The sequence below is a fragment of the Pithys albifrons genome, chromosome 7 (genome assembly GCF_047495875.1).
Source record: "Pithys albifrons albifrons isolate INPA30051 chromosome 7, PitAlb_v1, whole genome shotgun sequence".
In the NCBI taxonomy this organism is placed as follows: domain Eukaryota; kingdom Metazoa; phylum Chordata; class Aves; order Passeriformes; family Thamnophilidae; genus Pithys; species Pithys albifrons.
The window spans coordinates 20,726,590-20,742,386 of NC_092464.1; the positions used below are offsets into that span (position 1 = coordinate 20,726,590).

General features: G+C 38.4%; 1 protein-coding gene across 8 annotated transcripts in view; it reads right to left on the reverse strand.

Annotated features, from left to right (window-relative positions):
- The window catches only part of CACNB2 (calcium voltage-gated channel auxiliary subunit beta 2), a 248,435-nt gene that overhangs the window by 76,264 nt on the left and 156,374 nt on the right, over positions 1-15,797 (reverse strand). For 5 of the 8 annotated variants that reach the window (XM_071560219.1, XM_071560217.1, XM_071560220.1 and 2 more), the window contains one exon: positions 3,656-3,775. In XM_071560219.1, the coding sequence (XP_071416320.1) occupies positions 3,656-3,775 (120 nt within the window). Of the gene's footprint in view, positions 1-3,655; positions 3,776-4,620; positions 4,726-15,797 lie in introns of those variants that run through there. The other 3 variants (XM_071560224.1, XM_071560222.1, XM_071560221.1) reach the window with 1 other exon arrangement.

The window sequence follows — 15,797 nt, forward strand, 5'->3', positions numbered from 1 at the left end:
GTCAGTTTCCCTTTGATCTCATCCCTCCCACTCAGTGCAATATTTTAAGGGATAATTAATTGAATACTTGCAAGGAACAGACAAAAAACTCCCACCTTTACTTACTATCATTTATTTTGAATCTTCATTCTTCAAGACTAAAAAGCTTTTTTGTCTGTAGAAATAACAATTTTTTAACTACTAACACTAAAACCAATGTCATTATTTTCTGGCTTATGAATGCTTAAGAGTCATGTTTCTGCGGAAATAGGAAATTCACTAAAATACCAGAACAGTCCCTTAGATTTGGGTACTATTACCACGCCCTGTGCGGCTATAACACAGGACCTCTCTCTATCCTAGATGCACACACATGCTAAGGTCTATGCAGAGGATACCGAGGAAATCCTCAATGCCTTGAAATGTTTTTCTTTAATATAAAAACAAACAAGCAAACATCATCAACAACAAAAAACTCAGAAAAATCCCACACCAAGAAAAACAAACTTTCTGCATTTTTATTGCTAAACTGTTCTAATAAAGAGCATTTCATCTCAGCATCAAGCTTAACAGCTTCATTTGAAGATCTGTTTCCCTCAGGAGTAGATGCAAGCCTGCAGGTAGGCTCATCAGTTGCGTCTTAATTTTCTGTCCCTGGACGACTCTGAATATTTGCCTGTGGCCCCACCTTCCTTACAGTAAGTCACATGCCAAAGTGAGTCAGCAAAATATGCTTAGCCATTTTCCAGAGAAGCAATGTTTGTATTAAACAAATGAATAAAAGTGTCTAGAATGTGTATTTCCTTAGAAGCTTTTTTGTTTTTATTTTCTCTTTTTGGAAAAACCCAGAGATGAATGTTTCATTCCGGCTTCAAGTCACACAGATATTTAGACTCTATAAAAGTCCAAATTTAAAAATCTTCCTAAATTTAAAATCGTGCTAACAATTTGCCATTGTGTGCTTTATCACTATAATTTTCTCTTCAGTTTAAGGTGTTTTCCCTAGCTGTAAGGAAGGAAAATGGAAGTCATTAAACTGTTTTCATTAGGTGCGTGACACAGTTCAACAGTTTTTTATCTACCCCCTTAACTCACTATCATCTTTCCTACACCACTGTGTTATTCATTTGTGTCACCCTCTTCTAATTCCTATGACAAATATAATTGTAATGATTTTATTTAGGATCAACACTTTCACTCACAATACAAAAAGGCAAAAAGCTAAAGCAGCTGTGTCACTTGGCTCTGCCTCGAAGTCGGTCAGGGCAAAGGGGAGCAGGCAGCAAAACCTGCTGCCTGCAGGAAGCAGGTCTGGGGGCTGACAGGAGCCAGGAAGCACCACCAGCAGCTACTGCTTCATTAATTTTACTGTGCTTTAGGGAGGTAAAGGACTGAATCATCAATAAAGGCAGAAAAACACATCCTGTCATATTTTAGATCTACTGGGTTACGTTTAATTTAAACATATTTTTAAACAATTTTTTCAAACATCAGTACCAATTGCACTTAATATTTTATTTAGTAGTATTAATTTAAATAGTACACTAGAATAAATATTACACTGTTACAGCCTCTATATAAAACGATTTCTTTACATTTCCATACAGCCAGGAATGACTTTTAACGTTTCATTAGAGAAAAAAAATGCTAATGTTATTACAAGTTTAATCCTTTTTAAAGCACAAATGATTTAAACAACTAATTTTGCGTTTTCTGTTTTTATCACTGGAATAACCCATTGTTACAGCAGGTTGACTTTGGCAGTGCCTTTACTACTTTGACAGTTCACAAGTTGTCTTACAGTTTCAGGCAGTGTCAGACCTAGAGACTATGTCTTATGCCAGCTGGAGCAGGAACATCAGTTTGATGTATAGAAACACAGTTTTTAAAAGTCAGGGTCCTCTAGCAGTTTCTCTGCAAACTACAATGGCAGCTGTGCTAGAGGTCATGAATATTACATAAGGTCTGTCCATGCATTCAAGCCAGCATCAGTAAGCCAAATTCCCATAGCAACACTCACATAGATTTACTCATCGCTAAGAGATGCATCAGTTCAGCAGTGACAGCTGAACTGCTACCCCAATTAGTCTGCAAGATACTATTACTTCAACTCTTCTTTTAAGGATTGTGCATTTACTGAAAAAATTCAAAACTTCATCTGGATTTCAGGACACCTTTTATCACCTTTCCTAGGAGCAAAGAAATCTCAAATCAGCAAACCAGCCCTGATAAAACTGAAACTCCTGATTACAATCAGCAATGTTTCTAAGATACAAGGCTGAAGGGAAGAAGCAGGCTGCTTCTGTTGAGTTTCTGCTATAATGATCACAGGACAGCAAGACCTAACTTCAAAGAGAGGTTCAGCATCCCCTGTAGTTGGCACAATTCAGCAGCTCATTAAAAAGCTGCTTAAGGAGTTCTTATTAAATATCAGTTAACAATTACATTTTCCAAAAAACATTTTTGGCTTCCCTACTCAGGTTTTCTGGTCCAATGAAGATGTCTGCTTGTGCATTATAGCAGTGGATCATTTAGAGAGCTGGTTCTTGCCATACATTCAGCTGCATAGCTCAGGGATCTGGACTCATGGATTTCTTAAGCACCCTTGTAAAACAGGTGGCCTAAATAGACAGAGGCAAAGCTTGCAGTGGAAAATCAAATGGAATAGGAGATGGAAGGGAGACAAAGAAAGAAAAAACAAGGCAAAATGGAGGAGGGGAGTCAGAGAGAAAGAAATAATGCAGATCAAGTAGATCTGAGGAGGGATCTCAATAGTGTAATTAAATGAAAGATATTAGAAAGAAAACTAGATTTTGGAAAACAATAATACACTGAAATCTGGCAGGTAGCATACAAAAAAAAAAAAAGAAAAACTGGAATGAAGTGATAAACGAAGGATAATAAAGAAGATGAGCACAATCTTCACAGGTGCAGTGGTATTTAAAGATACAGCAGGGATGAAAGAAAAACATGCCCATTCACTTCCACTACTAAAACCTTCACAGTCCTAAATGCATTTCATGAAACATACATAAACACACAACAAGAACCTAAAGCTCATTTAGTGTTTTCTTAGTAATTGTCACTATATGCCAGCAGTATGGAGGTAGGACAAGTCTTCAGAAAACCTACAGCACATTACTCATGGAGTCATTTAATGCACAGAATGTAAAGAAAGTCAATTAATTCCTCAGGAAAAAAATGCCCTTGTAACAGTTTCTCCCAATTGACATATGATTTGTAGGGACTGATCCTTCATTGAAAGATGATGAATACAATGTTTGAGGGCTGATTTTTGGAACTGCAAGATCTGAGTGTCATAGCAATCCATGGGCAAACTTTCACAAACATCTTCAGTAGGAACTCGTAGCTTTGACCCTATACACTGCAATAAATGCATATCTTTAATAAATCAAGTATGTTTAATTAATCAAGTGCCGATTATGGAAAAGTGATTATTCATGGAACATATATTTTTACTTGCTGCCTGGAACATATTTATAAGAGGTCTAATCCATATATTATCACATTAAAAATATTTTATCAGTAACATGAGATTACAGTCAAAGAATCATACAACGGTTTGGGTCGAAAGGGACTTTAAAGATCCTCTAGTTTCAACTCCTGCTTTAAAGCCAAGCATTTTATGAGTTTGTGACACGAAACAATACCTTACCTTTGCCTTTTCAAGCTGTGCCTGGGCCTGTCGCTCTGCCTCTCTCCGCACTGCTTCCCTATCTTCTTCCAGAGATACATCTGAATCAGATGGACGGCTGGTGTAGGAGTCCGCCGAACCCTGCACAAGAAAAGGAAAGAAATATGTCACAAGTTCCTCTGATGTTTAAAAAAAACCCCAAACAGACAGAGAAAAAAAGTAGCAGTGTTTATACACTTTGCCTTTTTTCTTACTTTTGTATCCCTGAAAACAGAATAACTGCCCAAAGGGCAAGTGGCTTAGAAGAAATTATGCCTAGGTAAATATTTTCTTCTGGAAACTTTCCAGAAGTGCAGGTGTCTTTCCCAGTGCTTTATTTCCTGCACTATTTCTGCAATCTTATCCATGTACTTTTCAGCAAGCAGAGCCAGTTGCTCTCTAGAGTTACAGCACTGGTGCAGTGCAGGGCTGAAGGACACACAGCAGCTTCAAGGATGGCTTCATAAAAATGAAAACTCTAAATAGTGACAGAAATAGCAAACTAACAGACTTTTTATAATCTAAATGCAAATTCAATATCAATAGTTATCATTATACAATGTCACAGCTAAGAGATTAAACATCTGCAATGCATTTTTATTTTAGGGCACCCTCTTTACCTGACACACTTTCCCCATCAGAACTGCAAATGGCTCATATCCATCTCTGCCCTTCAGCAAAACATGCAAATGACCACAAATCAACTTCCAACTAATAAAATCCGTCTGGACTCAACACATGTCCCCGTATCACCACAATGGAAGCAGCCACAATGCCAGAACAGCTCTATAAATAATGACAGCTCTGCTTTCCCTCTGCATCTCCCTGCATACAAAATAGAGTCCTGCTAATTCAATCAGAATGAAAACAACTGTCCTCACAGCCTTTTTTCTCTCCCTCTCTGCAATACATATGATATAAGCTGATAAGGAAAATGCAGGGCTTACACAGATATCAGAATTCTTCAGACGTCCTCCTTTGGCTCTTTTCAGAAGCCTGATCCAGGTGGCCTTCATTAGCCAGACAGCTCAGTTACTGTCCGCAGCTGCAGCGCCCAGCACTGATCTCATAAAACATGTGCACACTGAGCACTGCAGAATCACAGCTCCTTTCCTATCCATGCTCTGCTGTGAGAGCCTTCTTTCTCTGCCTTTCAAGCTTCCAGCCTCACTGTTTCCAAGTATTCTACTGCAATTAAATTCTCAAATTTTCTCATGCCAGTAAAAAAAAAAAAAAAAAGAAAAACATTCCCAAAAAATCCACACCACGTCCAAGAATCTCAACTTGAATGATAAAACATGAAATAAAACCGGCTTCAGGTAAATGTTGTGAGAGATGCTTCAGCTGTTCATAAACTGAGATCGATCACAGAAGAATACCTAGGGCTTTTTCCTTTCTGTTTTGGGGGGTGGATTTGGCTGTTAAAAATAGTGCTTGTAAGAGAACCTTTTAAAATCCTGTGCAAAATGTATTCAGTGACATTTGCAAGTGCAAAGTTCATTTCATCTCTTCCTAGATTGGCTGGGGGTGGGGTAACAGGCTGTTCATACCACTGGGCATGCTCCATATGTGCAGCCTTTTACGCAGATGCTCACATCACACCGGGCTGTTAGCCTATGCCAAATTGCCATTTTACATCTCAAGGGTAAACAGCTGGAAAACGCGAGGTCCCTGTGAAACTGGAAGAGCTGGTACAGTGTCTCCTTCTCATCATGTATGTCTGCTGCCATCCACGTTTCCCTTGGACTCTTGGTTCTGTCACGCAACGCTGCCCTCCTCTGAGCAAAGCGCTGAGCTCCAGGAACAGCTCCCTTACAAAAGCCAAAAATATGCCTGTTGAGTGGGAATTTAACCCCTTTGTTACTGCTTATAATTTTTCTGAAATTAGCGGAGGAAAGAAGCAAAGAATAACTGCAACACACCATTTAACATATAAATATTAGATCCAAATATGGCAAAAGCCAAACAAAACATTACATTTCTCTAATTCTGCTTTTCAGACTCACCCTCTACCCTGACATGGGAGAAACATGCTAAGGCATGTTTTCCTAGGGCATTTATGATTTACTGACGGACATGCATTCTAGATGAAAAAGATGACTGTAGCTGACTGCAGTACCCACCTTCAACAAAAAAATCACAGTTACAGGAAAAATAGCAAATAGAGATTACAGCTGACAACAGGGCTATACACATGTTGTAGTACATCAGCATGTCCCAGCAAGGACTGAATCCTGCCATGGTTAGCATCTGTGTAACAATGACATTTCCCATCACAAGTGATGCAGCAGCCTACATTTCACTATTATCAAAGCAAACAACAGTTGTCACTAAACCCATGGTTTAAAATAAAGCTAATTTTTAACTTTCCAAATGTTTTATTCTTTCCTGGAGCCTGTAATAGTTACGGTGTAGAATTTATAAGCTGTCTTTGAACTGACATAAAATTATCCTCCAAGGGGTATTTTGCTTTTCAGGAATTCAGATATATCTGCTATGTCACAGTGGCTGTTCAAAACTAAAATGCCTCCTGAGCTAAAGCAAAAGGAACAGAAAATAAAAGAAAATACACTCAAACTTTCATGAATTTTTTAAAATATCTTGTCCATTAAGAAAATGCACAGAGGCCCGGTAACCTTCCCAAATCCTGACAAATTCTGCTATTCCCTTTGCCACAACTGACAAACCTGACATGAAAATAGCGGGAAAAGATGAGCAGCAACAAGAAGTTCAGTGTGAGTTTAAACCCTCTTATGCATGACACAACAGTGGCCTGTGGACAAAACCATTGATGTTATCATAGCACTAATGAAAGCTGAGACTGTAATGAGCTCTCCCATAGAGTCCCAGCCCTTGGGACACTCTGCAGTCCCTCAGCACTCTGTCTTTGGAATGGGCATATCCAGGCCTTCCCCACCAGCGCTGCAGTTCCTTGGTGCCACTCTGCTGCCATGAGATACGGTGTCATAAACCAACCCCAAAGCAACTCTTCCTTTAAGAGGAAAACAAACAAGCAGCCCTTAAGCCTGGCATGGCAATCACATGACGGACAGTGTGGGCGGTGGCTTTCTACAGCACTTCCGTGGTAAGCACATCAGATTTGACACTGGCATAGCAGTGCTTTTACTGTCCTTCATTCTGCTGTCCACAAAGGCTGCTGTCTAACTGGCCTTCACCCTATAAAAAATCCATGAAGCATAGTAACACAATTCTTATCTCCCCTAAGGGGGCAAAATGCCTTTTGAGTTAGGACAGAATGGCTAAAATTGGGATTTCAGCTTCCAGGCCACAGAGATCATTTACAGTTCTAGTCATGTCCTGTGTTGGCCACAGTCCCAACACATATCCAAAAAATCATAATGATTCAATTTATTTCAATTATATTGACAAACCACATGAATCAAACTCTACATTTATTTTTCCAGTGCAATGGACATGGCCATATAAATTTTCTGTGGAAAGGAGAAGCTGGAAGCTTCTTTGCTTCTTAAATATGGGAAAAAAAATCAAAGCCTTACAGCAGGGTAATTCAGGAAAAGCAGTAGCATAAAATTACATTTAATTCATTGCATAAACTTATAAATATTTTTATATGAGCTTAGAATGCATTCAATCGCTTTGAGGTGAAAAAGAATTCAAACTGAGATAAAAACTATGATAAAAAAATATAATAGAAATACCTTGACTAAGAAAAATAATGACAAGTGGATATCCATTCCTGACAACCAAGGAAACTACATTTCCTCCCTGGGTTACTCAAGTTTTGGGGTTGCTCTGAAGAACAGTCTGAATCTTTTTCCAAAAGCTTCTGAAATTCAGCTTTTGTGAAATTCTACAGGTCTTCATCTCCTTCTACTGCAATATGGAAGAGCGGAGTAATATATGTATGTGATATATGCTATTGTAGCCCCCGATTCCTCATCTTTCCTGGGAAACTGTCTAAGACAAGTGAGATAAGTCATGTCAATAATTACTCCATCTATTTATTATTCTTTTTCTTTTTTCCCTTACTTGGCAGGTTTACAAACCTGTTTTGTTCTATAAATAATTTCCTGTTTTAGTAACATGCTTGACAAATATTTACCAACTATCTTACCACTTACTATTTTAGATTAGTTTCTATGAGCTGTTCTCATAATGAGAACCCATGTTTTTCCCACTGCTAGTGGTCACATATGATCATATTTGATCTCCTTTTTCTTACAGCCCATAGATGTCTTGTGTTTTTATTATCGTAGAAGTGTGTCATCTTCAAAAGACTGGGTCTTTCGAGTAAGAGGGTATTTTAATTATTTCCTTTTACTTGCAGGTAGAAACTCTTTACCTAAACTAGGTGGTGTCTCTAGATCTCTTATTTTTCTTGGTAGTTTTCTGTACTCATGCTTGACTTTATCAGTACAGTTGGAGTTTAAGTACAGATTTTGACTGCAGTGTTGCATTAGTAGCACGGAATCTGTTGATGCGTTTGTTCTGGTACAGTAATAAATGCTCACGGAGTTAATACAACTATCACTACTCTTGCCAGTTCAGTCACAGCCTTTATATTGTGTCTTTCTCATAAAAAATAAAAGCAGTCCTCTGAGTACCGTGAGTATTTAACAGGGTAGTCCAACTATGAATTAGGACCATTAGGACAGATAATTTTCCAAATTACTGAAAATTCTCAAATAAATCTCTTCTTAGATCAAACAAGTTCTTTCAAGCAAACAGTTTTTACATTATTATTGATTAAATGAAGGCATGAAGGAGTAATCAAACATTCAGCAAGATTTAACCAGGAATAAAGAAATACATACGACTGCACATATATATAAACCCCTTCATTTATAATATCTCTTCTTTGAGATACATTCTTCATCTTTTCATTCATGTAATGCTGATGAGAATTTTAAATGAGAAATATCTTTATATCTTCATTCGATTTATACATTGAATATGGAAAGCTCAGACCTCATTGTGCCAATAAGAGGAACAATTTATTTCAATATTCAGAATGCATACAGAGATATTGTTAACTGCTTATCTTCTCATCCTGTTCCAGTAGTAAGAATGACATCATATGTCATGCTAGGACATGGTTTGAGATGGCATATTATGTTCTTGTGATGTACAATTACATCATGAGTGCTATGAACTAAAAAATGTATTTACATAAAATGTTTCTTTCACTCAAATCTTTTAAAATTGATACAGAATAAAGGCAAAATGTGACATGTCAAAGTTTAACATGAAGTGAAACTGCTGACAGTGGCAAATCATAATATGCCAACAGGAAATACAGATTGTCCTGTTTCATCATAACCAACCTGCAAAGTATAAGATGCCCTGTCAGACATCAGAAGCACTCCCACAAATCCACCATGAGTAGAGACCTCAGTCTGGCAGAGAGGCCACACGTGGTGAACATGTTTCTTATCAATGAAGATTTCTCCAGATGTCTACAGAATGTCATTATTTTGAATTACATTGAAGAAAACAAAATACTGCTCTGAGAATGCTATACAATGCTATATGGATGTTAAATGATTTGAAGGTAGAATTTTTATAGAAAGATCAAATTTAATTCAATTAATTGTTTAAAATGTATATTTGAAGGGTATGAGAAACTGAATAAATACCTTTTAGCAAAGGAAAAAGCAGAGACCATGTTTTTATTAAGGGGATATCAAGCAGGAATTGTTAACTTCTTGTGTAAGGGCCATGGACACTTCACAACGTGGCAACTACCAAGTCTAGTCCTGATGTCCTCCCTGGTCCTTGGCATGGGTCCTGCACTTCTTGGCCATTTGCCCACAAACATTTTACATGTAAAGAGACAATTACTACACAAGGTGGGCTACCAGCTCCTACAATAGGCATTGAAATACTCTGCTACATTTACATTTAAAAAATAAATCCAATGTTGATCAGATTTTGTTGTTGTTGTTTAGTGCTAATGGGGCATTGCTATGGCATCTACAGCCATGGGGATGTTCAAATAGCAGAACTGAAATTTTAGAACAGCTGGGAGCTTTAGGGTGGCAATGTGATTAAAAAAATATATAGGAAACCAGTGTTCTTTTTACCCTTAACATGATTTTGGCAAGCTTGATTGCAGCACCCAGCTCGACTGGAACAGGTCAACAGGTGCTAATCCAATCAACAGCTAGATGAAAGCAGAGGTGTTTTTTAATTAGACCTTAGGTTTGCAGAAGACTAGATTGTTACATTCATGAACCAGGTAAACAGTTGTACCAGGTACTTAATCAGGAAAAAAACAAAACAACAAAAACCCAAATAGCCCCCCACACCAAGCAAACCCACGTATTGTATTTCATATATTAGCCTAAATACTTTTCTGTTGTTCTGCTGTTCTACTATGAAAAAGTAGCATGAGTAGGTACTTTTAGAGGAATGATGGTCTTTTCATGGTGAGTCTTCAGGAAAACTTTGGCAATATGCAAAAAGGCAGCTGCAGAGCTCAGCCTAGTTAGCAAATAAACAAACAGAGGAAGCTCTTATAGTCACAGCTAAACTTTCCCCAAATCTGCGGGATGCTCTGGTCCATTAGTTTGTATTTTATTTGGGTTTTTTTTCTCAAAAAACATCTAAGATGGAAAACTCCTCGAATCCCTATTATACTATGCGCTATGTACAGACACAAAGTGAATGACAAACCCTGCTTAAATGAGGCTGAAATCTAAAGGTTGAAAGAATATGAGCAAAAAAAAAAATTAAAGAAAAAAGAGTTAAAAGGGGATCAAGGTAGCAATCCAATAGAAAATAAAGCATTTTTAAATATTTGATACCAGCATTATGACTCATCCCTTGCATAACCATAGTGGGTTGTTCTTTAAGTAAGTTTCCTATAAGTATTACAGCAGAGATTAGTTCTGTGAAAGCCTCTGAAGGAGGATAATCTGGTAGTCCTGTATGTTCTGACAGACAGATTCTCATATTTATGAAATAAGAGAAAGTGCTTTTGAGTAAGAGGTCAATGACAGGAACTGAAGGAGGTCTGCAAGTTTATTAAAAAAAATGCTTTTTCAACAATATAATCACATAATTGAGAATTTTAAAAACGAACAAAAAAAATCCTCCAAACTAAAGAAAAAAAATTATTTGATGTTTTGAGAGAATTATTGGATCTAGTGATGGCATTAAACTTTTAATGATTTTGAGCTATAAAGAAAAGTCAGAGTAGTGACAAAGCCAAGAGGTTGCCAGTGGAACAACTAAGAGACAGGTGTCAAAGGAATAAAAACACACCAAGGAAATGATTGCAAGCAGCATGAACCTGAATCATTCCACTTTTGTCTCAGTCTGTCAGCACAGACATAAATATTAACACGACTTGGTTGACTCATGGTAACTTTTGAAAGCTCTGGTAGCTTGTTTATATGTTTAAGTCCTCAGGTAAAGGTAAACCAGGCATATTAGTAACAATAAACTGACCTGTGGTGCTGTTTACTAGGGCAGGAGGGAGTTAAAAATAAAGGTTTTCAGGAAAAACTAAAATATTATTTTGATTGTATTATTTAATAAGCAGAAAATATCACAAAGGAAGGATTTTAAATTGCAGAAAGACAACTCAGAAAAAAAAGAATTTAGAATATAAAGTGCTATACGTTGATACAAGAGCACAAAGAGAAAGAAAAAGAATGGGTCAGGCACAAAATTAAAAGGGAACAGTTAAAATGAGGAAAAATGGAAAACACATCTGGGATGTCAATACGAAACAGAAAGACAACTAGAAAAAGAACGAATTTGCAGGAAAGCATGGCAACCATCATCCTAATTTGTCTCAGCTCAGTTAAAAGTGCCAATTTAGATTCTGTGTTCCAGATCGTCAGTATATTTTTATCTGGGATTTTGGTTCAAGTCATTAAGATTTTCTGCATACTTAAAAATAGCTTCCTTGAAAATTCAACATGAAATTCTGTTAGCAATGGCAAATTCTGAAGGAAAAAAATATTTTCCTTGAATTTTATCAAGTTATCTCTATATGTACAATCTCTACCTGGTTTTCAAATGTACCATTTTTAATCTACTCCAGATAACAAATGGAAGGTTTGGGTACTTGCTTCCTTGGTAATTTTTTATCTTGTTAAAAACATTGATGTTAAGAATATGCAATGAAGTTTTCCTTCTTTCACTGTTTCATAGAATCATAAAATTCTATGAAAAAGACCCACAAGGACCATCGAGTCCAAATCCTGGTCCAGCAGAGAACCACCCCAAGAATCACACCATGTGTCTGAGAGTGTTTTTCAAACGCTTCTTGAACTCTGTCAGGCTTGGTGCTGTGACCACTTCCATGGGCAGCCTCTTCCCAGTGCCCAACCACCCTCTGGGTGAAGAACCTTTTCCTAATATCTAATACCTAATCCCTAAACCTCTCCTAACATAACTTCAGGCCATTCCCTCAGGTCCTGTCACTGGTCACCAGAGACATCAGTGCCTGCCCCTCCTCTTCCCCTCATGAGGAAGTTATAACTGCAATGAGGTCTTTCCTCAGTCTCCTCTTCTCCAGCTTAACAGACCAAGTGCCTTCAGCTGCTCCTCATCCAGCTTCCCTTCAAGGCCCTTCACCTCGTTGGCCTCCTTTGGACACTCTCCAATAACTTAATATCTTTCTTATATTGAGGTGCCCAAACCTGCACACAATATGCACGCTGAGGCCACCCCAGTGCAGGGCACAGCAGGACAATCCCCTCGCTTGACAGCTGGCAATGCTGTGTCTGATGCCCCCCAGGACACGACTGTCCCTCCTGGCTGCCAGGGCACTGCTGACTCATATTCAACTTGCCATCAACCAGAACTCCCAGGTCCCTATTTGCAGTGCTGCTTTCCAGTGTACATTCCAGGGTTGTCCCATCCCAGGTGCAAAGTCCAGTATCTGTCCTTCTTAAGCTTCAATATAGTTGATGATTGCTCAGCCCTCTAATTTGTCAAGGTCTCTCTGAAGTATGTCTCTGCCTTCAAGGGAGTCAACAGCTTATGCCAATTTAATGTCATTGGCAAACTTACTTTGCATACCTTTGTATCCTGAGCCCAAATCATTTATAAAGAAGTTGAAGAGAATTGGTCCTAAGGTGGAGCCCTGTGGAACCCCATTAGTGACAGGTCACCAGCTTGAAGTAACCCCATTTACTGTGACCCTTTGTGCCCAATTCATGAGCCAGTTGCTCACCTATTGCATGATCTGTTTATCCAGCTGTGTGGTGGACATTTTGTCTAGAAGGATTCTGTGAGAGACACTATCAAAAGCTGTATTGAAATGCAAAAAGATTACATCGGCAGGCTTCTCTTGATCAACTAGGTGGGTTGCCTTGTCATAAAAGGAAATTAGGTTCACCAAGCAGGACTTTCCGTCCTGAAGCTGGGCAGGCTGTGACCAATGACTGTGTTGTCTTTCAGGTGTTTTTCAGTAACTCCCAGAACTATCTTCACCACAATTTTACCAGTCACTGAAGTGAGACTGACAGATCTATAGTTTGCAGTGTCATCCCTCTTGCCATTCTTGAAAACTGGGACATTTGCCAGCTTCCATTCAACTGGGATCTCTCCGGGTTACGAAGACCATGCTCTCGCAATGACATGAGCCAGATTCTCCAAGTACTCCGGGATGAATTTCATCAAGTCCCATAAGTAGCAAAACTGCACAAGTTTGGAGTTGTCTGAGAGTTTACCATTCTCATAGTCATGGTCCTGCAGCTCAACGCTCCAGGACCCCCAAAGCCCATCATCAATGTTGAAGCAAAGAAAGTAGTAAACATCTCTGCTTTTTTGACACCCCTGTTTGTGAGGTGACAATCCTCATCAAGAAACAGGTCAATGTTATTTCTGGATTGCATTTGGTGATTAAAATATTTTAAAAAACATATTTCTGGCCAGCTTCAACTCTAATTGATCTTTTTTTTGCATAAATTTTCTCCCTGCAATGCTGAACACCATCTTTGTAGTCTTCCCATGTCACCTGACCTTTCTTTTACTGGATTTTTTTTGCCTTAGCTCCAGAAGACGATACCTGCCCAGACAAGCCGGCCTTCTGCTTTGCCTGCTGGATCTCTGACATTTTGAAACTGCCGGCTTCTGTGCCCTTATGAGGTGGTGGCTGAAAAGCAACCAGAGTGATGGACCCCAACACCTTCAAAGTGTTATCCTAGGCAACCTTCCGCACTAGTTCCTTGAGCAGCCGGAAGTCTGCTCTCCTCATATCCAGTGTTCAAGATTTTCTGGCAGTTTTCCTACTATCACCAGAGATTTTAAACTCAACTTCTTAATGGTCTCTATTGCCAAGACAGCCACCAATCACCACGTTACTCGTAAGACCCCTCCTGTTAACAAGAAACAAATCAAGGAGGGCATCTTCCCTAGTCAGCTCCTTTACGATTTGTACTATAAAGTTATCCTTCAGATGTTTTAGGAATCTCCTGGACCATTTTTGGCCAGCTGTGTGGTAATCCCAGTTAATATTTGGCAAGCTGAAGTCCCCCATAAGGGCAAGGATGAATGGTTGAGAAGTATCCCTTAATTTCTTAAAGAATAATTCATCAGTGTCCTAGCTGAGTGGCCTACAGGAATTCCCACAATGATATCCACTTCATTTGTTTCTCTGTTAATCCTTACCCAGAAGCCCTCAACTGTGCCAATGCCAACTGCAAGCTCCATCCCTCAAATGTCAAGCTTTCAAAGGTAACAACTGCTTTTACACATATTTTTGCTTGCTACCCTTCATTTTTATACCATAAATATAGGGTTCATCTACTTAAATATCTTTTTTTCCATATCTCTTAATGAGTTAGTCTGACAGTCATGTACTCTGAAGAAACTGTCACACGCTAGTTGTCTACTGATAAGTTTATTTTTACTACTGAATATTTGCTTTTCTAGGTATGATTTTTTTAAGAGAAATCAATGACTGTCATGACATAAAACACTGCAATTTGCTCACTGCTTATATTCGGAGAGATTTTCTTATTAACACCTTTGTTAAACTGTACACAGTGAAAACTAAAGAATTAATTAATTAGATTTCCCTAACCCAGGTTCACTGAGAGCTGAAGCCCATCAAACAAGAGGTTCATTTGTGACTCAGCCCAGGTATATCTTGCAGGCATGATGACTCTTCAAGCATTTGCAGCCTTCCTCTCTTTGATACTGCCAGAAAGACAAAGTGAGCAGCTTTCACACTGCATGGCATCATTTACTTCAGGACATAAATACCACACAAATACACATACCCTCATCAGTGGACTAAATTTAAGCCCAGTTTCTAAGAGTGTCAGAAATCACATGAGTCCTTGTGGTTTTAGGTGTTAGTCCTTTGTTTCAGCCTTCATCCTCGTATGCGGCTTGAAAAATATTAGGATTGTTTCTTTATACCCATTACCTATCCACCAGGTCTAGCATAAGCCAAAGAAAAGTACATGTGATTTCACCACGAGGACGAGGCTCCTTTCACCATTTATATCTTACGATTATTCTTATCTGATTTAAAGAACACAGCAGTCCGTAATACTCTCTACAGTGATGGAAAAAAATCTCTGGAAATGCTTTCGTCCCTCTTGTCTATCACTCATCAAAACAGTTTTGGACAATTCCCTCTCTCCAGCATACATCTTCATAGTTTTTGTTGTAAAACGAAAATAGACCAGTTAATGTATAGCTTGAGTGATATAACTGTTTACATCCATTGGCTCCACTGTCTTTTGAAAGAATGAGAGCGAGATACACTTTGTGATTCTGACTCTGCTCACTTTTGGAGCACTATCCCCATCTCTTTACCAAGAAACAAGGCTGAAGCCTCCATGTGTTACTGTCCCTGTTTTCCATCTGCATGGGAACACAAGAATGTGAAGAGTATATACAATACTCATTTACAAAGAAAGAAAGGAAAAGGTAAAAAGTTGTAGAAAACCATCTGATAGTGTATTATTTATTTATTTATTTATTGTACTATGGATTTATATTGGCCCTGCTGAATTATGATTGCTTAAATGAAGATGTGAGAGTTAAAAGAGAAGTGCGTTTTAGGCAACACAGAAACAGAAATGTGCCTTCTGCTGAAGTTGGTGATAACGATTAGATGCCAACCTGAAAGGATGTAAAATATAAATGAATTGCAACAGAAAAACTAAGG